This window comes from Felis catus, chromosome A1 (genome assembly GCF_018350175.1).
Source record: "Felis catus isolate Fca126 chromosome A1, F.catus_Fca126_mat1.0, whole genome shotgun sequence".
NCBI classification, from domain to species: Eukaryota; Metazoa; Chordata; class Mammalia; order Carnivora; family Felidae; genus Felis; species Felis catus.
Window position 1 is genome coordinate 141079095 of NC_058368.1, and position 27755 is coordinate 141106849.

At 42.7% G+C, this 27755-nt stretch overlaps 1 protein-coding gene across 2 annotated transcripts in view; it reads left to right on the plus strand.

Annotated features, from left to right (window-relative positions):
- Positions 1-2846: 2846 nt before the first annotated feature.
- PDE8B (phosphodiesterase 8B) overlaps positions 2847-27755 on the plus strand; it is a 267553-nt gene continuing 242644 nt past the window's right edge. The window contains exon 1 of one of the 2 annotated variants that reach the window (XM_045062413.1): positions 2847-2918. In XM_045062413.1, the coding sequence (XP_044918348.1) occupies positions 2883-2918 (36 nt within the window). In that variant the 5' untranslated portion in view covers positions 2847-2882. The remainder of the gene's footprint in view (positions 2919-27755) is intronic. The other variant, XM_045062408.1, reaches the window with a different exon arrangement.

Below are 27755 nucleotides of genomic sequence, written 5' to 3' on the forward strand. Positions count from 1 at the left end.
GAGTTACAAAAGGAGTTTAATACATGTATTGCCAGTGACATTGATGATCACGGAAGGTAAACCATAGACTTCATTCTTCCAGAAATGACTCAACACTGGTAGCACTTGATTGTTCTGGTCTTTTGTATTGTGGCAATCACAGAAGCACTAGCTTGTCAGCAACATCAACATCTTCAGTCTTCAACGAATGACCAATGACATGTTCAAAGGACCCTAAATGGTGCACCTCTGTAGACTGGGAACTCTGGGCCTTTGGTTTCTTTTATTTTTTCCCCTTCTCTTTTTTCTTTCTTTCCTTTGTTTCAGTTCCCTTTTCTGCTCTTTCTGCCTCCTGTCTTTCCCCCTCCTTCCTTCTTTCTTTTCTTTTTCGTCCTCCCTTCTTCCCTCTCTTCTCCCTCCTTCTCTTCCTCTCTTTGAAAATTATACACTACTCCACAATACCCTTCAAGGTGCATGATAGGAAATGTCCAGTGGGTTATGTTTGGGCTCAATTTTGCTGTATTATCACAGGGATTGAAGAGAAAAGTTTTAAACACGAGGCATTCAAAGACACTTAAAATCTAATAAATAGGTGCAAGCCCTCAGAACCCTGGCTAATAGTTTTGAGACACTGATTTTATGCAATATCTTGGGAACCATAGACAACCTGCTGGCTGCCACAGGCATGTGCTGTGTGCAGATAGCCTGGTAGGACTTCTTGAGCAGCTCTTTTGGGAAATCCCCACATTTACAGGAGAAAATATGGCTTTCATTTTTTCCTTTATAGATAATCAGAAAAGGGATTCAGAGCATTCAGTGTCTTTGCCTTTCCTCATTGTCTCTTTGTTGCTATTTTTCTTTCTTGTTTTTCTTTTAATCTACTTGCTTTACTTTCTCAAAACATCTGTATTTTTTGCTCGGGTCAGTTTACCCTGCGTTTTCCAAACTGTCTTTTCGCTGGCTGGGTTATTTTTGTCTCAGACTTCTTACGTTCTTCTGTTGCTCTACCCCCACCAAATCTCAGTCTGAACTTGCCCTTTTACCTCCTGATGTCTTTGCTGCTTTGCTTTTCCTTGTCTTTACAGGGCCCGAAAAGGCTACGAGTATGACATAATGATGGATTTTGCTGCCAATTTAAATGACCTTAGCCCTTCTACCTTTTGCCTCCTCTTTTGCCTCCCTTTTTCATCTTTGGAAGGAGGAAGTGTATTAGTTGCAATTGTGCATAACACATACATTTAGTGGCTTGAAACAACCCACATTACCTCATAGCTTCTGTGGGTCAGAAGTCTGAGCATGGCTTTATTGGGTCCTCTGTGTTAGCTGGGGCTATAATCTCATCTCAAGGTTTGACTAGGGAAGGGTGCTCTTTCAAGCTGTCCTGGTTACTGGCAGGACTTAGTTACTTTTAGTCTTCTGGGCTAGGGGCCTGAGTTTCCTACTGGCTCTTGGCCACAGGCCCCCTCAGTTCCTTGCCACATGGGCCTCTTCAACATGACTCTCTGCTTTATCAGAGCCAGCAAGGGAGAGTCTCCTCTCCTAGCAAGGCTATGTAACATAATCACTGAAGTGATATCCTGTCACCATATGCTGTGGGTAGGAAGCAAGTCACAGGGTTCCTCCACACTCAGGGGGAGGGTATTCTATAAATGCATGGACACTAGGAGACGGCGATAAACAGTGGCCATATTAGAGTCTGCCTGCACAGAGAGGAGTGCTTTTGAGGGAAAATACTTTGAGCTCCTTAGGAAGAGACTATAAAGTCTATATTCATACATCTGCCATGCCTGATTGTTGGCGTGTAGAGATTATGGCTAACAACAAAGTAATAATGTTTCTCTTTGTCTCTCTCCATGTCCTATGGACTAGTTTCATAGGATTTGTTTTCCTTGTCTGCCTTTAGAAATCTCATCAGCCTCTCTGGATGAGAAAGTCAGCAGGAAAAGACTGCTGTTGTTGATCTTGGTTTTAACTGGACCGACTCAGCCCTGTGGGCAGGGAAAAAGGAAAGGTCTTTGCAAATGCTCTCTAGGTCTTTGTTAGAAATCCCTCCAACCTGAAGGAGCCAGGTGTGGGGCAGGCGCGGTAATTACTACAAGCAATAAGCCAGGCTTATTTACAGCTGAGGCATTTAATTAGGTACAATTTATTACTTTAAAAAATTGTCTGCAAGCTTCATAGTAGTATCTGCCCAGATCTTTGATTCCAGCTCTTCAGTTTTGGAGTTGGGAGGCGGGGTGGAACAGAAAGGGTGGCAGCACCTTTGGCGTGACTCACATCACTGTTGGTAAATTGTCTGCACTAAGACAGGGATAATCCTACCTGCCCTCACCCCCCACAACACGTACACAATAGGATATCGTTTACACAATCATTCGAATACAAAAGTTCTTCACTCTGAGGGCGAATGATCTTTATTATATATGCTATATTTTAGGTATTAATAATGACTAATGTCTCTGACTTTTCAGTCTTTTAAAAATAATAACGTATACGAATTTGAATTGAGGAATGAGGCAAATCTGATCCTTCAGCGTTTTCTTGGGGGTAAGAAGAGTGGAGGCGGGTGGGCACGACGAGGAGAAAGCTCTGTGCCCGAACCCCGAGTCTCCAGCAGCCCCAGGTTGGGCAGCTCCAGCGAGACCCGGCTTCTCTCGAGGGGCGGGGGAGGCCCTGAAGGGGAGCCGAGTAGTTAGGGGGGCGCTAAGCGGGCTCGAAGTCGGGGCTCCACACCCCGGGAGGGGCGCTAGGACCCAGGCACCCGCCGGCCTCGGGACGTGCCTGGGGAGTGAAAGCTCTAAGAGGCTCAGGCTCGGGGCCAGAGTCCCTCGGAACGACCGGACCCTTCCCGTGGGCGCGAGGCGCGGGGTGCGGCGTGCGGCAGCCGCGTGCCCGCCGCTCGCATGGAGCAGACGCGCTGCCCGCCGAGCGCCGGCCAGGTGAGCCCCCCTGCGCGGGGTCCGCACGTTTCGCGGGCACAGAGCCCTGCGCCGTCCGAGACCGCCTCGTCCCCACCCCCCGCGCCGCGGGCGCGGGGGCCGGGCGGCGAGCGGGTTGTGCGCGCACAGTGCGCGGGCACCAGGCCAGAGCTGCCGCCTGAAGCCCCTCTCGGACACCCTCGCGGCTGAGGAGGGGTGTTTCTTCTTCCCCTCGGTCTCTGCGTGTCGCGGTGCCCCAGTGCCTTCTTGCTTCCCAGGAGGGGAGCACCTGGAGCGTCCGGTGTAGCCGCCCGGCTCATAATTCCGAGGGCTAACACGTCGCCCACCAGCAGCAGCCGGCCCTGCGGGGATGGCGCTGCGCAGCCGCCGCGCCTCTCTCCCTGGGGTTAGCCCGAGCCAGGGCTACGGACGCCGGGCGGGGGCCACGGGTTCCCGCTGCACCCCGAGCTGCCCACGCCTCTCTGCGCCGCCGCGGCGTCCCTGCTTTTCTGCTGTAGCTGCTCCCCTGCCCGGGCAGCGAACCGTCGCCAGCCCCAGCCGGAGGGCGGGGGGGGGGGGGGGGTAGGGGGATGGGGGGCAAGAGGAGGCGTCCAGGGGCGGGAAGCCTCCGCGCCCTAGCTCGGGGTCCCGGACTCCTTGATCCTGGAGACCGGCTCCCACCCGCGCGCGCAGCTCCCCGGACAGCGCTCGCCGGGCACAGACTGAGTGTGAGGTTTAAACCACCCGCCTCTGGTGGGGAGATGGAACGTGGGTGCAAAGGAGGCTCTCACGCCGTAGGGCATAGGAAAGCGCGGGTGAGGACAGCCTGCAGGTCAGGGAGGAGCGTTTCGTCCAAGGGGGAAGCTGCATCCGCAAGCTGCCATTCTGAACTTGTGGGCGTTCTGCTGGGCGCCCGAGCGTCACCCGAGTGCACTTAGTTACCAGAATCAAGTAGACAGGGGTCCCCGGACTGTTGCGGAAGATGAGGCTTGGCTAGTGGTCTAAAATCTGCAGCGGGCTCTCCTGTACCCTCAAGACTAGCCGTGCCCATCCATTCTGCTTCCGGCTCAATCTGACACCAGTTTGCAGTCTCCAAGTTACCAACTCCAGGGGGAAAAATAAAAGGTCGCTGAATAGTTGCTATGGGCGAGTGGCAGGCGGCGAGTTGCTAGGACTGCACGACCACTGCAGTTCAGTGGTGGGCATCTGCCTCCGAAACTTTTGCCAGCTGCCAGTTTACGGCAGTGGGGCGGTGTGTGAGGGGGGGGGGCGGGGGGAGGGGTGGCGTGCTGCCTGTTCTGTCGGTAACAGACACGTGTGTCAGAACCTGAAGTTAAACACCTGGTACTCACCTAGAAGAGAAACTTCCTCCAAGCTGTGTTGGGAGACAATCAACAAAAACATTTACATAGGGCCGGTGGGGGTAGGTGAAGTGCAGAGGACCTTCCCTCTAGGATTTTATAATCTGCCTGCTGGCATTGCCAGTTCTGCTTGACTGCCCCTCTGACCTCGAATGAGCTATTTTAACTTTGCTTGGTTTTCCAAGAAGCAAAAACGGAAGAATGATAGTCTGCAGCAGCGGAAAGAGAATTCATTGGGAAGCCAGTCCTTGGGTTCTAGCCCTAGCTGTACCACTGAGCAGCTGTGACACTTTTGGGGGGGCCACACAAAATCTGGGCCTCTGCTACTGCAAAACACTCAAAAAGAACCTTCAATCCTGGGGTCCACTGTAGTCAAAATTTGTCAAGCTTAGATAGCCTAGATTTTTGCCTTCTTCATTATACTTGGTTCCACAGAGACTGCATGGATTGAAAGGATACTGGATCAGAACGGTGGGTGAATTGAATTTTAATTCCAGTCTGTTTATAGAGCCACACAAATCTTTCAGGCTTAAGGTCTGTGGAAATAAGCCTGGTTGGTCGAGTTAATACTTAGAGTGCACTGCGAAGGACCTCAAATAGAGAGTCCTGTTGAAGTTAGTGTGTGGTTACATAAAAGGTTCTTTCTGTGCATTTGAAAGATCCTTGCCACAAGCAGGGTGTTACAGAAATGAGTAGAGGAGAAGCCCCAAGTTGATCCTGCGGTAGAAGAGGGTGAGTGTGCTGTATAGCTAGTGGAGGTACTTCAGGTTTTCTCTGATAAACACTTTATTTATGAATGACTCCGTTATTATGAACTCCAGAAAAGCAGTTTATCGGTTGGGTAATGAAGTAATGAAATTGTCTTTAGAAGCCACATTAAGTATTGGAATACCTAACATTACTAGAGTTTATTGGGATAAGCCCTGCTTTCAAAAGCATTGCCTTTTTATTTAATTTCAGCAAGGGAAATAAGCAGAATGATTTATTATGTTTTCTTACTAGATAATTTTTTAAGAGAGAAAAAAGCAGAAGTAAATACAACACATGCTGCAAGAAACCTTGTTTCTTCAGTTTCCAGAGATGAGTATCATCATCATCACCATTACCATAATGGTGAATATCTATTAAGCACTTGTGTGCCAAGCATTGTTCTTAGCACCTTATGTACACAGTATAAGGTCATCCTACCGACACCTTCTGGAGGAAGTGCTATTATTTCTTTCAGTTCATAGGTGTGAGAACTAAACTTCTTGCCTGACATTACACAGCTGGTAGGTAGAGTTGGGCCACCTACTTGGGTTTATTTGCAACGATTCAATCAGAATGCAACAGAGAGAAGGTTGGGAAGGCAAAAAGTGGCTGCTAAATAAATGTCAGGCACTTTATACACCTCAGTGCATGGAAATTAATAAATCTTTTATGAGTGCTAATTTACTTAAAAAAATTTTTTTTTAACATTTATTAATTTTTGAAAGACAGACACAGAGTGTGAGCAGGGGAGGGGCGGAGAGAGGGGAAGACACAGAATCTGAAGCAGGCTCCAGGCTCTGAGCTATCAGCACAGAGCCCGATGTGGGGCTCAAACCCACCAGCCAGGAGATCATGACCTGAGCCGAAGTCAGATGATTAACTGACTGAGCCACGCAGGCATCCCAATTTAGTTTTCTTTTTCTGCTTTTTATCAATATGCTTCTATAATATGACTTGGGTGTCTTGGATGCATTTCATGTGGACAAAAAGGTTGAACTCTTTTTTTTTTTTTTTTTTTAACGTTTATTTATTTTTGGGACAGAGAGAGACAGAGCATGAACGGGGGAGGGGCAGAGAGAGAGGGAGACACAGAATCGGAAACAGGCTCCAGGCTCCGAGCCATCAGCCCAGAGCCTGACGCGGGGCTCCAACTCCCGGACCGCGAGATCGTGACCTGGCTGAAGTCGGATGCTTAACCGACGGCGCCACCCAGGCGCCCCGAACTCTTTTTTAACTATGTAGATCTGAGTGCAGATGGATGAACCATAATTTATTTTACCAATCCCCTTTGACTGGGCACCTGGATTATTTCAAAATTTTCACAATCACATACAGTCGCTAGCATAGTATATCTTCTTATTTATATATTTCTGCACATCTGTTCAGATATTTCTGGTGGATCAATTCCTAGGAAGTGGGGAATTGCTATGCAAAAGAACATGGTTACCATTTGATACGTACTTTTTAATAGATATTGCCAACTTGCTTTCACAAAAAGAAATACAATTTCTGGTTTGCAGTCCATTTCTTCCACTAACATCTTTCTGGGCTTTTGGCGAATCACTGAATCTGAATGGGACTCGGACATAGCATTTGTAAACTAGAGGTGGTAAAACTTACTGGTTTTAAGGTTGCTTCTGCAAATATGTACAATTAGAGGTTGAACAAATGCAGTTGTTCATATGTGAGCATTTTTACCTACAAAACCAGAAATTCAATATGGTTTCACCTAGTGGCACATGAAGTCCTGAAATATGTTTCTGGTAGTCCCATCTTCTCTGGGGCAGATGTGTATGCGAGGGGAGGCTAGGCTATGCTGCAGTCACAAGTTAACCCTGAAACCTCCGTGGCTTAAAAAAAAAAAAGTTTATTTCTTATATATCCAAAGCAGGTTAGCAGAGTACCCTGCTCCACACAGTCACTGAGGGAGCCAGGCTGACAGAAGCTGTGCCATCTTGTAATTGCAGTATCTAGAACATGAAGGCCCTGCTGTCCTACGGCAGTCGAGAAGGAGGAAGGACCATGAGTGGTTAACACCTGCCCTTAAATGCCTCAGCCTAGGAATGAAGCATATCTCTTTTATTTATGGGCTTTTGGTCACAAGTAGTTACAAAGACCTCACCCCAACGCAGGGAGGCTAGAAAAAGTTGTTTTCTGATGTCCAGAAAGAGGAAATGACGTGGTAAATGCATGGCATTGTGCATTAGTTTGCTGGGGCTTTCACGACAAAGTATCACAGCCAGGTGGCTTATACAACAGAAGTTTATTTTCTCACAGTTCTGGAGGCCAGAGGTCCTAGATCAAGATGTCAGCAGAATTCATTTATTCTGAGGGCCTCTCTTTTTGGTTTGTAAATGGCTACTGTAGAGAAGGAAATGTAATTTTCCCTCTATCCTTCTAGGTTCCTGGCTAAGGCCTTGCCCCCCAAAATAAAAAACGGATCAACAGCAGAAAAACAAATTTTTATTTATTTATTAAAAAAAATTCTTTTTTCAATGTTTATTTTTGAGAAAGAGAGAGAGCATGAGCAGGGGAGGGGCAGAGAGAGAGGGAGACACAGAATCACAGGCTCCAGGCTTCAAGCTGTCAGCACAGAGACTGATACAGGGGGCTCGAACTCACAAACCGTGAGATCATGACCTGAGCGGAAGTCGGATGCTCAACCGACTGAGCCACTCAGGCGCCCCAGAAAAACAAGTTTTAATTGGGTACATATACTTATGCACATCCAGGAGTCCCACAGAGCTATGAGACTCAAAAGGCAGCAACTTGATTGCAGTTTATATATCATCCTGAGCTAAGGAAGGGGAAAAGGGGTTTGGGATTTCTAAGGGGAAAAGGCAGTTCTTGGGAAGGTGTGAAGAGCGAATGTTTGGTAAACAAAGGTTGCCCTGCCCTAGAGATAAGTCTTTCAGGGGAAAAGTTATCTCTGGTAATAGCTCTCTTCCTGGTACAAGATCCCTTTCTAATGTAAATTTCCCTTACAAAAGGCTAACTTCTACTCTGTTTTCAGAGCTTCTTTTGTGTCTGCAGTTCCTTAAATGATAATCAGCTCAAAATAATCCTTATGCTAAAGAGGCATATTTTGGGGTAGCACATCCTGCTCCCCTTCACCATCTTTTCCCTGCATCTTCACGTGATCTCCTCTCTGTGTCTTTGTCCCTAACCTCTTTTTATCAAGGCCTCAGTCATTCTGGACTGGGATCCACCCTAATGACCTCATTTAATGTTAATGACCTCTTTAAAGGCCCAATCCAAATACAGTTACATTCTACAGTGGGGAGGGGGCTAGGAATTCAAGATAAGAATTTGGGGAGACAGGATTCAGCCTATAATTCATTGTCTTGGTATGTGGCCCCTACTGAGGTGTAGTCACCCTGTTTTTATTCATGGAGGTCAGGGTGTTTCCGAAGCCCACATCCCAGGGCCTTCTCTCCACATCTCATCCTCCCCTATTGACCAAGAAAAGTGTTGTGTTCTCATTTCCCTGGGTGTTATTTTCAAGTGGTCACTACTCGAATCAAGTCACCTTTTACAAATGGCACTGGGTCTAACATGAGACAGACTGTAGGTGAGACAGGATGAGCGTGAATCCTTGGGACGCCTGTGTGGCTCAGCCGGTTAAGCGTCTGACTTTGATTTCAGTTCAGATTGGGATCTCATGGTTCTGGGACCGAGCCCCGAGTCTGGCTCCACTCTGAGTCTGGAGCCTGCTTCAGATTCCCTCTGTCCTCTCTTTCCGCCCCTCCCCTGCTGGCAGCTACTTGCTCTCTCCCTCTCTCCTTCAACATAAATAAACATAAAAAAAGAAAGTGTGACTCCTGAAGTTGGCTGAGTTCTCATCCCAGCTCTACCCCTCATCGGCAATATTTCCTCATCTGTAAAAGGGGAAGAACAGTACTTAACTCACAGGGCTAGTGTGCCAGTTAAATGAGATAATAAATACAGAGTGCCTGGCATATACTAGGGGGTCAGGATGATGCCCTTTATTATTTGCAACTTCAGAAGCTCCTGGAGCCATCGGGGCGCAGTGTACTGTGCCCCGGCCTGCACCCCAGGGGCACAGACCACCCAGAGGCTCCGCTGCTTGAGCTGCCAGGGCTTCCAGGCCCTGCTCGGAGGTGTGTACACCTTCGTGGAGAGTCATCGCATGGCCATTTTGTAACTCCAGTAGCTCCCACACATTTAAGTCTTAGGTTCACAGTTGGATCCGTGACCAGAAAAGGAACGCAAGAGACTATCCTCCTAAGTAGCCCTTAAAATCATTCTCTGCATTTCAGTTGAGGCAAGTAGGGTTGGCAGTTAAAGCAATATGTAAAGGCAGCACTTGAGTTTTCCCGTTCGAATGTCCCCAGAATCAGGGTGTGTTTTTCAGTCAATAGCAGCTGAGCGTTAGGCCTAGAAAGACAGCCGCCAACTTTCCTTCTGACAGCATCTTTCCCTTGGAAACATAAGGGAGTGTGGGTTGCTCTATACCTGGCATGGATGATTCTGCCTTGATTTTGGGAAACTCTAGATTCCTGTATCAGGAGTGGGAGAGCGTAGAGCTGTCATATAGCCTTGGGTCTCCAGTACTGGAGTAGTAAACAAGCCAGTAGGTAACCAGGGCAGTGGCTTTTCTGGGTCAAGGTGAGCCATGCACCTCATCCCTAGCAACCGTGTGCATCCCCCTTGTGGTGCGAGGAGGCCAACACTCTGCATCGTGGGTAGTTGCCAGCCTTCCTACGAGATAGCAGACACTGTGCACGCTGCATTTTCTATCCTGCTTGCTACTATAAAGCCAAGTAAAGGCAGTGTTGGATTAAAGCCAAGTCTCTTGATTACCAGTCTGAATCTGTGACCACCACTGCTGGGAGGTGGGAGGGGAAGGGGTGGCCCCTTGTAAATTGCTGTCGGCCAGGCAGTGGTTGTGATGTACTTGTCATCTCGTGGATGTATTTACTCAGTTTTAACTTCTGATATTTTCACCTTCTCAGTCGAGGTGGGTACATTGTTGATAATCCATGTGTTGAGTTTAATTGCTGATTGAGATGACTTCAAAAAGGTTATGCTGTGATTCAGCATTGAAACCAAGAAATTATTGTTTACACAGTTACACAGAGAGTCAAGGAAATAGAGAACGGGGTATAAATTTGATATTGATAAAGCAAATATTTGTCTTTGGAGGATGACGCAATTTTAGTTTTGGTGTTCTTTTTTTTTTTTTTTTTAAGCAGCGGCCAAAGGCCTTTAATAAAGAAAAGATACCCACAAGTACATAAAGCTAGATTTATGTTTTGTTTTTGAGATATGTGCAGGAGGATTACATGTCAAGTAACTAAGCTGATGGCAGGAGAAATTGCCTAATCTGTCAGTGTAGATGAAAAAATTCGAAGCTGTGAGAGGCTAGTGGGATGAATTCTTGCAACTTGGACTGTCATTAGACCATTATGTCATAGTTTAATGGGCAGCATCTTTTTCTTGGTGATACATAAAGTGATGTTGTTTTGTATAATCAGTAGTGTCTTAGTTTGGTGAAATGTGACAAAAGCAACGAGGAGGAGACTGGAACCTAGGTGCCTTGACTGCACAAAGTGCACATCCCTGACCCAGGTGTTGTCTGACCCCACTGTCCAGATGGGTGAGATAGGTCACTTGCAGGACCCAGAGAATGCATGCCTCAAGAGCGGGGAGCCTAGAGTGGGAAACTTAAGGAGGCCCCCAAGTGCGGGGTCAGAGCACCTCCTTAAATGTTGCAGCCTCCTGCTTTGCTTGCCTTACTATAGTCTCCCCCCTGGTTTTGATTTTTGAATGAGTTTCTCATTTTCCCTAGATGACTAAGAAAATTAAATGGAGATATAAGTGGATGAAAATGTAGTAGTCATCCAACACACATGGTCAGCTCGTATCCTCCATTGTAAGTATTACTCCTCCTGGGTGAGATCTACGGAAAACTAAGAAAACTACAGAAAACGAAGAAAGTGGTCGGGACATTGTGAGGAAAGGAACGTAATAAATGTATTACCACCTTGCGTGAATTCTTTACGGTTGAACATAAGTACAATTAGCCATGGCTGATTAAATAATACGAAAACAAATGATTTCTCTACGTTTTTAGGATCTGTTTTCTAGTTCCATTTAGTATTTTTTTTTTAAAGAAAATTTAAAACCATCTTCCTTGCAATGGAATGGAATATAAAGAGGAAATTAAATTCCTCAGGTAGCTTTCATCAGATTCCCTCTGTTTTGAAATCAGCACAGGAGGTCCTCTTAGTAACCTCAGAGTGCTTTGGAAGGTTTAGGAGTTCTAAATTCTGTCCTGGCTGGTGATGGAATGGTCGTCACAAGATTGAGATGCATAATGTTGACAAAGGGCATATATACTGCAAGCATCTTTATCACACAGCCCATTGGACATCATTTCTGCCTGAAGAGCATCATTCTACAATGCGTGTTTTCATGTTTCAAAGAAGAACTTAGTTTTATCCCAGAATAGCATTTTTAGAGGGAGAGTGGCCACTGAAGTGTTTTTACCATCTGCGATCAGGCTTTTCTGTCTAAGGAAGGGCATTTCGTATCTTTTAATGTGGCTTGCACTGGAGTTCTCAACGTGCTGTCACTCGTTGTGGGAAAAAATTCTGCCAGAAAGGCTATACCTCACCCACTGGTCTCTGCAGCAGCAGACGAGATTCTATGGCTGCAGGGATTGCACAAGAGGAAAATAGCAGGAAGGGGGGAGAAGGTAGGGGAAGGAGTAGAGGGGGAAGGCTGTGTGGATAAAGGGTCAAGCGGTGTTTCCCAGTCTAGTTGCATCACAGCGCACAGAGGACAACGGCGTTGTTGTCTGAGATACTGGAGTCAGTGGACAAGACTTGGGATCTGGTCAAGGCCCTGCATGGGTGACCTGCGGGTTGAGAGAATCAATATCTTGGCGTGTAACAGTTATCTTGATGTAACAGTTTGGTCAGTCCCCTGGTGAGAAGCCCTGGTGGAGTGTGTAGCTGTCAGGTGGAGGGAGGGGAGGGGCTCAGAGACCACTCACTGCATAATGGGCCCATGCCTGCCTCACATACCTAGATGGCCTCTAACGCTGGCCTAAGTGTAGCTGGTCTTTCTGTTCCTTCCCTAAGCCCTATGTTTAGGGGCACATGCTTGGTCTGCAGGACTTTTCTCTGTCTCTGTCTATGTAAGATCTGGAGGTCAGTAAGAGCTGTGAGCGGCAGAGGAGTTTGAAGACAGTGAGGGTGGTCACTTCTTCCCTGTGACTTCTCATCTATGGAAGGAGTAGGTTTCCACTGTTTATGCAGGTAACTACTGAGCATCCAGCATGTGCCAAACAGACCCAGTTTTCTCTTGTTGGAGCTTACCTCCGGTGTGAGGAGATGGTAAAGAATGAAAAGGAGAGAGAAAGGTCATTTGGTGGTATGTGCTAGGGAGAAAGTAGAGAAAGATAGGGAGAAAGATAAAGCAGGAGGGTCAATAAGGACTCCCCAGGATGGGGGGGAATGTTTCCTAATTAGATAGGGTGGTCAGAGGAGGCCTCCCTGGGAAAGGGAACATTTGAGCCAAGGCCTGAAGGAAGTAGGGAGTGAGCCATATGGATAATTGGAAAGCACATTCCAAGTAGGAGGAATAGCAGGTACAAAGGCCCGGAAAGAGCATGTCCATAAGTTAAAGTTGCAGCGAGGAGACCAGTGTGGCAAGGAGGACACAAGCAAGGGGAGGACAGTAGACGCTAAAGTCAGGGAGGTCATGGAGGCCAGACAGCTGAGGGCCTTGTTGTCTGCTATAAAGACGTAGCGAGATGCAAGTGATGGAATCTGACTTCAGTTGTGGGCGGAACACCCCTGTTGGCTGTAGCATTGAGAGTAGCCTGAAGGGAGCCAGGATGAAGCAAGAGAATCTGCTAGGAGGCATCACAATAATCCAGGTGAGAGATGTGATGGCTTAGACCAATATGATAGCAGTGAAGATGAATGATGGTCTGATTCTGGATTACTTTTTAAGTGGAATTAATAGGATTTGCAGACAGATGGGGCATGGCGTGAGAAAGACCCTGAGATAACTTTAGAATATCTCTCATACCTCTTTGCAGCACTAACATGGTCTCAGTTTTCACCATCTGTCTTTGATCCTTGCCACCTGGTCCCTGTCCGTTTTTATTCTTAGGAATTCTTCATGATTGACTCTGGTGACCTGGGTTGATATCAGGAGTGATGATGGTCTGGCTTAGTTCTTGCCCTTTGGTTTTCCTGGAAGAGAACACCTTCAAGGGATATATAAGACCGGATGTTGACTGCAAGAGCTCTTCTCAATAAGTCAAGGTCAAAATAAAGGCTCACCTCCCCCCGAGAAGTGTTTCCTCATAACCCAATGTTAATTTCCCTAAAATAGCTTTAAAGGAGAAGGATGGATCATAGTTTGTGAGCTAAAAATTATTCCTATGGTTAACTGAACCATAACCAGTGGAAAGATGAGAACCAATGGAATCATTGCTTGCAGAAATTTATCTAATAAATGAGATGGTAGAGAAAAAAAGAGAGAGACTCCCGTAATCCATGGTTTTGGTGCCAGTGTCAAATAAGACACAGTCAAAAGCCAAGATAAAGCAATTCTTTCACTAATACCGGATCTGTCACACAATTGGGGTGTGACCAAGATGCTGCTGCGACCTTCCTTCTCCTAGTTGACCCCCAAAATGTCTCTCTGGGTTCAATGGTTGCTCTTGCGGGCCTAAAAGTTGTGTTCTCATCATCACTTTTGGTTTAACATACAAGCCAGCTATCTGACTTGTTGGCCACCGGTTGGTCAAGACCTTTTATAGATTTAAAACAACTTCTAGTCTCTCGGTACGCATTCTAGAAAAGCTTCAATGGGCTAAAGATATAATAGGCCCAAGAATAATATGATTAGTAAGGAACGATGAGTGTATCATTGTCTGGTGCTTGATGCTCACGTGTGTTATTCTGCCCAGGCTGCCATAACAAAATATCACAGGCTAGGCGGCTGAAACCCAGATATCTATCTACTCACAGTTCTGAAAGCTAGAAGCCCAAGATCAGGGTGCCTTCAGGGTTGGTTTCTGTGAGGCCCATTTTCATGGCTTGTGGATGGCTGCCTTCTCACTACGTCCTCACATGGTGTTTTCTCTGTGTGCTCACAGAAGCTCGATGGTGGTTTCCTTTTTGTATAAGGACGCCAGTCCTACAGGCCGTTATGGCCACGTTTAACCTTAATTACCTCTCTAAAGGCCCTATCTCCAAATACAGTCACGTTGGAGGTTTAGGCTTCAACCTAAGAATCTTGGGGGACACGCTTCAGTTCATAACCTCAGGCAGATGCTGCAAGTTTTTTTTTTAAACTGTTGAGTTATTATTTATATACAATAAAATCTATACCTTAAAAGTTTTTTAATTTCAGTATGGTCAACATACAGTATATTAGTTTTGGGTATACAATATAGTGATTCAACAATTCCATACATCACCCTGTGCTCATCACAAGTGCACTCCTTAATCCCCATCACCTATTATACTCATCCCCCCACTCCCCTCCCCTCTGGTAACCATCAGTTTCTTCTCTATAGTTAAGAGTCTGTTTCTTGGTTTGTATCTTTTCTCTCTCATTTTTTCTCCTTTGCTCATTTGTTTCTTAAATTCCACACATGAGTGAAATCATATGGTATTTGTACTTCTTTGATTGACTTATTTCACTTAGCATAATACTCTCGCTGCATCTTTGTCATTGCAAATGGCAAGATTTCATTATTTTTTATGGCCAAATAATATTCCATTATATATCTATATATCACATCTTCTTTACCCATTCATGAATTGATGGACACTTGGGCTGCTTCCATAATTTGGCTATCGTGAATAATGCTGCTATAAACACAGGGGTACATGTATCTCTTTGAATTAAGGTTTTTTATTCTTTGAGTAAATGCCTAGTAATGTAATTACTGGATCGTGGGGTAGTTCTATTTTTAACTTTTTGAGGAACCTCCATATAGTTTTACACAATAGCTGCACCAATTTGCATTCCCACTGACAGTGCAAGTGGGTTCCTTTTCTTTACATCTTCGCGATCACTCACTGTTTCTTGTATTTTTTATTTTGGCCATTCTGACAGGTGTGAGATGATATCTCATTGTAGTTTTGATTTGCATTTCCCTGATGATGAGTGGTGATGAGCATCTTTTCATGTGTCTGTTGGCTATCTGGATATCTTCTTTGGAGAAATGTCTATTCATTTCTTCTGCCCATTTTTAATTGGATTATTTGTTTTTTGGGGTGTTGAGTTTTAGAACTTCTTTATATATTTTAGGTACTAACCCTTTATCAAATATGTCATTTACAAATATCTTCATCCATTCAGTAGGTTGCCTTTTAGTTTTGTTGATTGTTTCCTTCACTGTAGAGAAGCTTTTTCTTTTGAAGTAGTCCCAATAGTTTATTTTTGCTTTTATTTCTCTTGCCTCAGAAGACATATCTAGAAAAAAGTTGCTACAGCCAATGTCAGAGAAATTACTGCCTGTACTCTCTTCTACAGTTTTGGTGGTTTCAGGTCTCACATTTAGGTCTTTAATCCATTTTGAATTTATTTTTGTGTATGGTGTAAGAAAGTGGTTCGGTTTCATTTTATGACATGTTGCTGTTCAGTTTTCCCAACACCATTTGTTGAAAAGATTGCCTCTTTCCCATTGCATATTCTTGCCTCCTTTGTCAAAGTTGAATTGGCCATATAATTGTGGGTTTATTTCTTGGCTCTCTATTCTGTTCTATTGATCTATGTGTCTATTTTTGTGCCAGTACCATACTGTTTTGATCACCACAACTTTTTAGTATAATTTGAAATCTGGAATTGGGATACTTCCAGCTTTGTTTTTCTTTTTCAAGATTGCTTTGGCTATACAAGTTCTTTTGTGCATGTTTTAGGATTGCTTGTTCTGGTTCTGTGAAAAATGCTGTTGGTATTTTGATAGGGATTGCATTAAATGGGTAGATTGCTTTGGGTAGTATGGACATTTTAACAATATTTGTTCTTACTGTCCATGAGCATGAAATATTTTTCCATTTGTTTGTATCATCTTTAATTTCTTTTATTAGTGTTTTAGAGTTTTCAGAGGGCAGATTTTTTTTCACCTTCTTGTTTAAATTTATCCCTAGGTATTTTAATATTTTTGGTACAATTATAAGTGGTATTGTTTTCTTAATTTCTCTTTCTGCTGCTCCATTATTAGTGTAAAATATGCACCTTTAAAGGATGCCTTTTAGTGTGTTTTAACAAAGTATATAATCATGTGATATATCCATGTATTTTATCACCCTGTCCCTTGTGCTCCTTCCCAGTCGATTCTCAGCCTCTACCACAGTCCCTAAGTAGCCACTAATCTTTTTATTTCAATAAACTAGGTTTAGCTTTTTATTAAAAAAAAAATTTTTTTAGGGGCGCCTGGGTGGCGCAGTCGGTTAAGCGTCCGACTTCAGCCAGGTCACGATCTCACGGTCCGTGAGTTTGAGCCCCGCGTCAGGCTCTGGGCTGATGGCTCGGAGCCTGGAGCCTGTTTCCTATTCTGTGTCTCCCTCTCTCTCTGGCCCTCCCCCGTTCATGCTCTGTCTCTCTCTGTCCCAAAAATAAATTAAAAAAAACGTTAAAAAAAAAAAAAGGAAAAAAAAAATTTTAAAAAATCTTTAATTACAATTAATTACGATTAATTATGTTTACTTTTGAGAGGGAATGAGACAGAGTGCGAACAGGGGAGGGGCAGAGAGAGAGGGAGACACAGAATCCAAAGCAGGCTTCAGGCTCTGAGCTGTCAGCGCATAGCCCAACACGGGGCTTGAGCTTAAGAACCGTGAGATCATCACCTGAGCCGAAGTTGGATGCTTAATCTACTGAGCCACCTAGGTGCCCCAAGATTTAGCTTTTTTAGTTTTGTATCAGTGAAATCATATATTTACCCTTTTGTGTCTGTCTTCTTCCACCCAGTTTAATGATCCTGAGATTTCCCTGTTGCTGTTTATATTAGTAGTTTGTCACATTTCATCACTGAGTAGTATTTATTCCATTTTATGTATGTATCACAATGTATTTATTCACCTGCTAGTGAACATTGGCTTGTTTCCATTTTTGGGGGTGTTACTTAAAAAGCTGCTATGGACAAATTTTGGGGCATGTGTTTTCATTTCTCTTGGGTGAATGCCTAGAATGAAATTTCATGGTTGTATGGTATGCATATGTTTAATAAGAAATTGTCAGACTATTTTCCAAAAGTGATTGTGCTAATTTACATTTCCATCAGCAATGTATGAAAATTCCATTTGTTCAACATCCTTGTCAACACTTGAAATAGCCTGTGTTTTGCATTTTAGCCATTACATTGTATAGGGATATCTCATTGTGGTTTTATTTGCTTTTCACTGATTACTAATGTTGATGAGGTGTGTGTGTGTGTGTGTGTGTGTGTGTGTGTGTGTGTGTGTGTTTTCAAGTCATTCCAGTGTCTTATATTGTGAAGAGTCTATTACAGATTTTTGGCACAATTTTTAATTGAGTTGTTTTCTGATTATTGACTGTAAGACTTCTTCATATAGTCTGGATACGAGTCTTTGAATATATTATATTTTTCCCAGCATGTGGCTTGGCTTTTTATTTTCTTAAAGCTATCTTTAAAGGAACAGACTCTTAAAAGTTTGATAAATTCCAATTTATCAATTTGTTTTCCTTCATGATTCATGTCTTTTATATTCTTTCTAAGAAATCTTTGCCTACCTAAGTTCATGAAGATTTCCCCCTAAGTTTACTTCTAGAAGTCTTTTTGTTTTAGCTCTTTAAATTCTGTGATTCATTTCAAGTTATCTTTGTGTTGGTGAAAGGTAAGCGCTGTGGGTTGTTTGTTGTTTTAGCATAGGGATGTCCAGTCTTTTCACCACAATTTGTTAACAACAACAACAAAAAGCCTGTACTTTCTCCATTGAATTGTCTTGGCACTTTGATTGAAAATTAATTGACCCTAAAATTGTGAGTCTTTGTCTAGACACTATTCCATTTATCTATTCCTTTGTGTATGATGTAAGAATCTGACATTTTACTTCTGTGTACACTTTCCCATCCTTTGTGCTATTTTTGGCATTGATTTTACCTCTACATATTTTGTAAATACCACAAAATGTTGTTATTATTTTTGCTATGAAGTTAATTATCTTTTAAAAGCAATAAAGGGGCACTTGGGTGGCTGGGTCAGTTAAGCACCCGACATCAGCTCAGGTCACCATCTGGCAGTTTGTGAGTTCAAGCCCCGCATCGAACAGTCAGTGCACTGTCAGTGCAGAACCTGCTTGGGATTCTCTGTCTCCCTCTCTCTCTGCCCCTGCCTCACTCACTCTCTCTCTCTCAAAATAAATAAAAAGCTTAAATAAAAATAAGAATAAAGCCTCTTTATATATACCTTCCTGTTTACCATTTTAATGCTTTTCATTCATTTCCATATAGTCACATTTCTAACTTGTATCATTTTCCTTCCACTTGAAGAATTTTCAGGGATACCTGGCTGGCACAGTTGGTAGAATCTGAGACTCTTGATCTCAGGGTTGTGAGTTTGAGCCCCATGTTGGGCATGGAGACTTTTTAAAAAAAAAAAAAGAGAAAGAAAAAAAAAATTTTAGAACTTTTCTGGTAATGAATGATTACTGTTGATGAATCCTCTCAATTTTTGTTTGTCTGAAAAAGTCTTCATTTACCTTCCTTTTTTGAAAGATATTTTTCCTGCATATATGTTGACAGTTCATCTTAAAGATTTTTCTCCATTTAATCTGGCTTTCATAGTTTCTTATGAGAAAAGTCTGTCATTCTTATCTCCTCTCTGTACTTACTGTATCCTTTTTCTCTTTTAAGATTTTCTTTTTATCAGTGTTTTCAGAAATTATATTATATTGTGTCTTGGCATGGTATGCCTTTGGTTTATCCTGCCTGAGATTTGCTGAATTTCTTAGATTTGTGAATCACTGAAGCCCTGTTAATTTTTTTTTAGCCTTTTCCTCCACTCTTTGCTTTAATTTGAATACTTTTAATTAGCATGTTTTCCACTTTACCGATCTTTTATTTTTCAATGTTGAATATGCTCTTAGTTGTAACCAATGACAATTTAATTTCAGAACTTGTCTTTTTCATTTCTAGAGACTCCATCTGATTCATTTTTTAAAAATCTTCCATTTCTCCTCTCACAGTGCTTATGTTTTCCATTCAGTACTTGGTTAATAGTTATTGTTCTTATCTGCTAATTCTTATTTCTACTTACATTTATTAATATTTCACTGGATTTTTGGTCATATTTTTCTGCTTGTTGGCATACCTACTAGTTTTGATTGTGTACTAGACATTTTGAATGTTGCATTGTTGTGTTTAGACTTTCTTTTCTTTAAAGAACATTGGATTTTGTTCTAGGAGACAATTAAGTTAATTTTGGTTCACTGTGATCCTTTCAAGGCTTATTTTCAAACTTTTTTCTTTAATGTTTATTTATTTATTATTTAAAAAAAATTTTTTTTTTTCAACGTGTATTTATTTTGGGGACAGAGAGAGACAGAGCATGAACGGGGGAGGGGCAGAGAGAGAGGGAGACACAGAATCGGAAACAGGCTCCAGGCTCTGAGCCATCAGCCCAGAGCCTGACGTGGGGCTCGAACTCACCCACCGCGAGATCGTGACCTGGCTGAAGTCGGACGCTTAACCGACTGCGCCACCCAGGCGCCCCTTATTTATTTATTTTTGAGAAAGAGTGAGAACACAGAGGGGAGGAGGTGCAGAGAGAGACACACAGACTATGAAACAGGCTCCAGGCTCTGAGCTGTCAGTGCAGAGCCCACTGTGGGGCTTGAACTGACAAACCACAAGATCATGACCTGAGTGGAAGATGGGCGTTCAAGCGACTGACTTCCAAAGGTAGGTCTAGAGTAGTCTTTTCGCTAAGTATTCTTTAACCTTACTATTAAGTCATGACTCACTGGCTCAATAAGAACTTTCCACTCTGGCTGGTGAAAACTTGATGGCTCTTAGGTCTTTGCGAGCACTGTGAATTATTCAGCTTACAGCTTTCCAGTCACTTTCTTCCTGGTCTGTGGAATTTCACCCTATTCATGCGTGTCTTAGTATTTACTAAACTTTCAAGTGCTCCTCAGTGTGCCTTGTATATGTAGCTTCCTCTCTCTGAAGCTCTGCCCTATAAACTCTAGCCACATAGACCTTTCCAGACTCTGATTTCTGTCACTGCAAGTCAGCAAAATCACTGGACTGTGCCTGGGATTTCTTCCCTGCTCCAAGGTGTGGAATGTGCCTCCAGGGTGAAAGCTGAGGTAATATTTTATAACTCATCTGTTTCTCTTCTTTCAGGATTGACAGTTCTAAGTTATCTATTGTCCAATGTCGGAAAATAGTTGTTTCATATATTTTATCTGATTTTCTAGTTCTTAATGGGAAGAAGGTAAATTTTGGTCCAATTTTCTTCATCATGGCCAGAAATGAGTCCATACTACAAATACTTACTCATCATCCTATACAAAAAGTTGCCATCCCAAAATGATATTCACTTTGAAGATTCAATCAGAGCTTTTTTTGTGTTCCTTTTTCTTCATTCTTCTTCCATAATTCAAAAAATAAACTATGGATTTTTCAAATAAATTTGAAGAATTGCACTGCATTGTTAACGTTTATTATTGCAGAACTATCTGTATTCCCTTACACGCACTCCAATTAGGACTCACGCAACTTTTTGATATAGTATTTAATCTCTGAAATGGCTCTCAGACATTTCCCAGGGGAATTTTTAAGGCCCTCATAGCTGGAGTTCTAAAAATGGCCATTCAAGGCTTGCTTCTTATATTTTCCAAGAATGGAGATTACTTGTAGATGTGGCATCTCTAACTCATTATTATATATGTTTTATACTCATTGTACATACAGGAGAAATAGAAGATGTTAAACATACAATTAATGTGGACGTTTATACCATCTGAATTGTATTAGGCTTTGAATTTCTTACAGAACTTTCTGTAGTTTAATGCTTAACAAGCCTTATAAATGTATGGACTTTGTGGCTGGGATCCAGCTTTCACAAATGTGTAAGAGAAGGAAAATCTTAAATACTGGCTTGATTTCTTAATTTAACAAGAGACAATCCGTATACTACATTTCTCATAACATGTCACTTTAATTTCTAAAGTCTAGGGATGTTTTTTTCTTTTGTTTGTTTGTTTTTACCTTTTAAACCTGATGTTTATATTGGTGATTTTTTAAAATCCCCCATTAAAAAGGTTCTAAACCTAATCTTCTAGATCTCAGTGAGAAATGCAGTATATATTGCCTTAGCCATATATTTTTATAAAAGGGTTATGTAGGATTTTTATAACCTATAAAAGTTTGATGGCTCCATGCTCAGGAGAAAGCAAATGATTACTTAGCCATGCTAGGCGGGAGTTCAGGTTAATATAAACAGAAAGGAGATGTTGAGAGCTTTTATATCCAAAGGGTAAAAAAAGAGAAGCATACGGTGATATATCATACATACAGAGATTTTATACAAAGATAAAACCTGTAAAATATAAGACTGTTACATAGTAAGCTTTCTCCCAACCGGTAGACACTATTATTATTATTATTTTATCATTCAACCAGTGTTCTGAAAATAATCTTATCTGCTTTGTGTACTTACAGTGGTTTGAATTCATACTGTCTTCCTTCTCTCACTCCCCAGGCCTCTGCTTCCTGGAACTTTATTTACTGTTTGTAAAAGTTAGGGGGATTTTTGTCATCCTAGGCTTGAACACCATGTATTAAGAAAAGGAAAGTCACTGTACTGAAAATTAGGTAGTTCTGGTATGTATGCATGTATGTATATATGTATTAAAAGTGTATTTGTTTATTTTGAGAGAGAGAATGAGTGCGCACGGGGGAGGAACAGAGAGAGAGGGAGAGAGAGAATCCCAGGCAGGCTCTGCACTGTCAGTGCAGAGCTGGGTGCCAGGTTTAATCCCACGAACTGTGAGATCATGACCTGAGCGGAAACCAAGAGTCACACACTCCACTGACTGAGCCCCCCAGGCACCCTAGTCTGCTGGTGTGTACTTAAACATTCAGTTTACTTCTGTAAGCAGCCCCCACTCCCGTGTCTCAGGAAGGGTGAAGACTATCGAATACATGTCCTTAGAAGTCACTGGGTTGGAGGGACCTACTTGAGATCTACAGCCTTACAATTCTTAAACATTTGTGGATGATAGTGCTTTGCAACATTCTTTTGTGTAACAACATTCAGGTTTTAGCACAACTTATATTATGCTCAGAAGATAAAACACCACAGGTGAGGAGTTTTGGGTTGTTATTTTTGTTTTTCAGTATCTTTATGGATAGCAGTGGTTTTCAAAATGTGACCTGGGACCAGTAGCATTAGCATCATTGGGGAACTAGTTAGAATCGTAAATTCTCAGGCTCTGCCATCTATATTTTAGATAATTCTGATGTATGTTAAAGTTGAACAGCAGCTGGTGTGGAGAACCCCAGAAAGTCTCCTATATCTGACTTAATTTATTATACGCCACATCATATGAGGTATGAAGATGTAATCAGTCATGTCCCCAGCTACTGTTGCCTTGGAGATGTTTAATGGTGTAACACGGGAAGTGCCATGCTGCTAAGCAAATGTCAAACTCCAAGAAGGAAGAGATTTTCTGCCAAAAGCCTTCTAGAACACCTTCTTTCACAGTCCTAGCAGCCAAAGGGAGAGGATTAAGACATCAGAACCACAGAAGGTGCTAACGCAGGGCCCTCGGGCTGAGCTGCAGCCTTGAGGCACCTTTAGCTAGTTAAGAAGTAAAATCCCTAGGCTCAAAAGCTGTTCTTGAAACGGAGTATCAAAAGACTGAAGTTAGCAATCTAGACATGAAGCAAGAAACTCCTATCCCTGTGTAGACCATGCCATAGGGAAGCCCAAGGAAGTCTGGACAAAGAGACTGTTTTCTTAGCCACACCGGGAAAGTGGGGCCATGCGCTTGTTTGTGTGGAGGACCTGGAGGCAGAGAAATCCGTCATCTTCATAAAAGTCCATGATTCATCCAACAAATATTGAACATCTGCTTGTCGCTGGATCTTAACCGCTAGAGATCCAGCAGTGAACACAGAAGAGGATCCAGGCCTCACGTCCCTCACATTCTGGCTGCGTCCTGAGGATGGCGAAATGTCAGTGCTGGTGTTGGGCGTGCACTTTCTGGTTTCTAGACTCAAGATTCTGGGCCTCAGAGAGTGCAAATCCTGGTAAAGAATCCCTTTTCTAAACAAGATTTATTTTTCCTGGTTGTGTTGCCCATTCTCATATGCACCTTGATATCCAAGCTGGAAATTTTGGAATTGGTTTTGATATCACTGGCTCCCTGGCCCCTCATCCAGTCGGCTCCTCGTCCCAGGGATTCGTTCTCAGTACGGTCTCTGGAATTTCCCTTCTTTTCCATTCTTAGAAATTCCATCATCTCAATGTCTTAGTCTTAGTCTGCTTAGGCTACCGTAACAAAACACTGTAGACTGGGTGTTTTAAATAAAATTATTTTCTCACAGGTCTGGAGCAGATGGTGCCTTTCCACTGTGTACTCACATAACCTTCTCTCTCTCTCTCTCTCTCTCTCTCTCTCTCTCTCTCTCTCTCTGTGTGTGTGTGTGTGTGTGTGTGTGTGTGTGTGTGTGTGTGTGTGGAGAGAAGGAGAGAGCACTTGAGTGAGATCCAGCTCTGGTGTCTCTTCGTCTTCTTAAGGACACCAATTCTACTGGATTCGGGTCTCCCCATATAACCTCATTTAACCTTAATTACTTTCTTGAAGGCCCTATCTCCAAATATAGTCACATTGCAGGTCAGGGCTCCACCATACAAATTGGTGGGAGGGACACTATCCAGTTCATACCAGTCCTTATTATCTCATTCCTGGCTTATTATAGCTCCTTACTAATCCCTATTCCTGATGGCCTTCCCCAGTTCTTCTTGAATATGCAACCAGGTTCACTGAAGTAAAGCAGTACTCTTAAGGTACAGTCTTACTGAAAACCTTCAGTGATTCCCAGTGACTAGGATTTTACCAAACTCCCTAATCTGGCGCTTGATTCCCTAGTCATAGCCTACCTTGTCAGCCAAAATAATGCTATTCCCTTCCCCTACACCACCCACCTTTTGAATAGTCTACTGATAGTTCTGCGGGCATTCAGTGTGTGTGCCCTCCCACCTCTAGGTCTTTGCTCACGTTATCCTGTCGGCACTGTCCTCTTTCTCACTTATTCAACTGCTGCCCTTTCTTCCAAGTGCCACACTCCCATCTCCTCACCATCACTTCCACCCACACTGATCTTTCTCTCTGGGCTTGGATTATTTTTTCAAAGCAAGTGTTAACACACTTCTCTGTGTGTATGTCTGTGTTCCCCGTGGAACTGTCTGAGAGTGAGTACTGAGGATTTTACTTCTGTGTGTCCCTCATAGTGCCTGGCACAGTGGTGGGTACTCAAACGATGTTCTCCCTGCAGATGGGCAGATGGATGGTTGAAAAAGGATGATACTCCTTTGATAAGGTTTTCTGAGGATATTCACTTAAATGCCATCTCCTCTGAGGAAAGGTCCAGAACCCTACCCCAGTGTCTCTCTGTCACATCAACACATTTTAAATCTCTGTACAAGCTTCACCACTATCAAAGACTTTTGTTGTTTGTCCTTCCAACCCTCCATAATATTCTAAACTCCATAGAGGTAAGAGACTGTTTCTGTCTTGTTCCCCAAGTACCCAGTTAGTGTCTGATACATGGTAGCCACTCAGTAAATATTTGGTGAATTAATGAATGCACGGATGACTTCGGCCTCACATCATGGAATGAAATCTTTTGGAGCAGACGGTATGCCTAGCAAAGGGCATGCAGGCAGAGGAGGATGCTTAGAGATCTGACCATTTTTTGTTACTCAAGAGACATTCAGGAAATTGCACACTAATGTAGAAATAAATGTGCTTTGCTTTATGTATATCTCAAGGCAGGTTGAATTAATGAATGAATAATTTGTACCCTGACTATGCCAAAACTCAAAGTGCTCTTTGAGTATTTATGAAGCCAGGCAGTGTACTATTTTTTAAAAATTTTTTAAACATTTATTTATTTTTGAGAGACAGAGAGAGACAGAGCAGGAGCAGGGGAGGGGCAGAGAGGGAGGGAGACACAGAATCTGAAACAGGCTCCAGGCTCTGAGCCATCAGCACAGAGCCCAATGTGGGGCTTGAACTCAAGAACCATGAAATCATGACCTGAGCCTAAGTCGGAGTCTTAACCAACTGAGCCACTTAGGCGCCCCCAGGCAGTGTACTTTTTTTTAAAATGCCAACATTTAATAATTTGGCAGACACAAATTTATTTTGTATGACAATAGATTTGTTTTGTAAATCCAGAGTTTCTTTACGGATGGTGGAACCAACAGTGATTTCCACTATGTATAGAAGTTTCAGGGTCTTTGGACTTCTGTCTCTTTCTTCCCCTTCTAATTTTACCATCCCTCAGGAGACACTGTCTAGTGATCTCATCTGCTGTCTTCTGAATCCACCAAGGTTAGTTCTGCCTCTAGGCCTTTGCTCATACTGTTTCCCTCACTTGAAAAGCTGACATGGCCCTTCTCCAACAGGCCTTCCCCAGTTGTCAAAACTACTATAAAGAATTGACCAGACAACTCAATTTTGCCCTCATACCTTAACACTCTTGTATTATGTTCTGTCATTTCTTGTGTGTAAGTCCCATCTACCTGATTGCTTTATAAGCTCCTTTGAAGTAGGGCTATACTGTGTGTTTTATTTGTATATATATTTTAATGCCTGATACTCTTGTGAAATGTATTTACAAGATTTTTGGAAATGAATGTTGTATCTCTCATAGCCTATTTGAGTCCAGGAGAATTCTGAAGTTGAGTAGCAAAGATATTTTGGACTCTGTGTCTAGCACTGAGCCAGTCCCTCCTGAGGTATTCTTGTAATTGGGAAGGTTGGATCACTTCTGTGTAACATGGATTCAGGGCCCAGTGCACAGTGGATTCCATTTAATGATATTGACCTTAGGAAGTCAGATGTTGGCTGAATCTCTTGTTACATATTCTCTGTTTGCATATTTTACAACTGGCATAGGAAAACTGTCCTATGAGCCAAACCTTCTCCTAAATTTCATTTGGTCCATGGCAAAAGGTCCAAGAAGTGATGCGCTTATAGTTAAATGTATAATTCTTAAAGGACCTGTATCTGTATACCCATTTGGCAGGAATATTTCACCATGTAAGTGGCTCCTTATGTCTTTATCTTTCACTTTCTTTTTGCCTGTGTACTGTGTCTGGCTCAGTGTTTCTTTTGTAAATGTGTATGCACTTAATTTCTCTTTGTCTCCATCTATCTCTGATTCCTTCTTTAATTTTTTCCATCTTCCATCTTCTGTCTGAAGGAAAAAAAAAATCAGTGGAAGTTCCTGAAAGAAAATACATTTAGCTAATTTTTTTTTTTTTGGAGGAGATATTAGGCAACATAATGCTTATTCATTTACATGTTTGTGTGTTAAGTTTTTCAGAAAAAGAAATCAAGTAAGCTCCTATTTTTCATCTATGTCACTTTACATTCACTTATGAGCCTTGACAGATAGATACACATTTTACATAGCTGTAATCAATCTACATATACTACATATTTTTCACCTAACATTATTTCATCTATGCACAGTTAAATAGTGGTGTTCTGACATGTTGGTGTAGTTTTTCGAGCCATTCCTTAAGTGTTTGATGTTTGTATTCTCTCCAGTTTTATTATTGCAAATAGTATTACAAACATCTTTGTATAAATCATTTTATTCTGTTGGCTTTTTAAAAATTTTATTTATTTATTTTGAGAGAGACAGAGCAGTGCAAGTGGGAGGAGGGGCAGAGAGAGAGGGAGAGAGAGAGAATACCAAGCAGGCTCTGCTCTGTGAGCCGAGTCGGGGCTCGCACCCATGAAACCGTGAGATCATGACCTAAGCCGAAACCAAGAGTGGTGGCTCAACCACTCAACTGACTGAGCCACTGAGGCACCTCTCTGTTGGCTTTTTCTGATGTATATTACCAAAAGGAGGATTATTAGATCAAATTGACTTAAAACTTTTTTTAATTTTTTTTTTTTGAGAGAGAGAGAGAGAGAGAGAGAGAGAGAGCGCGCATGAATGGGCGAGGGGCAGACAGAGAGGGAGACACAGAATCCAAAGTAGGCTCCAGTCTCTAAGCTGTGTCAGCACAGCTTGACCCCACAAACCATGAGATCATGACCTAGCTGAAGTTGGACACTTAACCGACTGAGCCAACCAGGCGCCCCTAGATCAAATTGACTTTAAAAACTAAGAGCATAGAACATAAAACTCTCTCATTAAAAGGTTAAAAAAAATTTTTTTGAGTCATAACAGTTAAGAGAAAGGCAAAGGAGGAAGAAATAGGAGAAAAAAATTCATTCAGCAAATATTTTAGCACCTACTATGTGCTAGGCACTGTTCTAGGAATTTGGGAGCCATCAGTGACTAAGAAACCAAAAAATTCCTGCCCTGGTAGAGCCTATATTCTAGTGGGTGAAGATAGACAATCAGCATAATAATAAAGGAGCTAATTATATAATAAGCTGGAAGGTGCTAAGCGCCATGGAAGAAGATAACTAGAGCAGGCTGAGGGGAATCAGGAGTGATGGAGAGACAATGGAGGGTTTGTGGG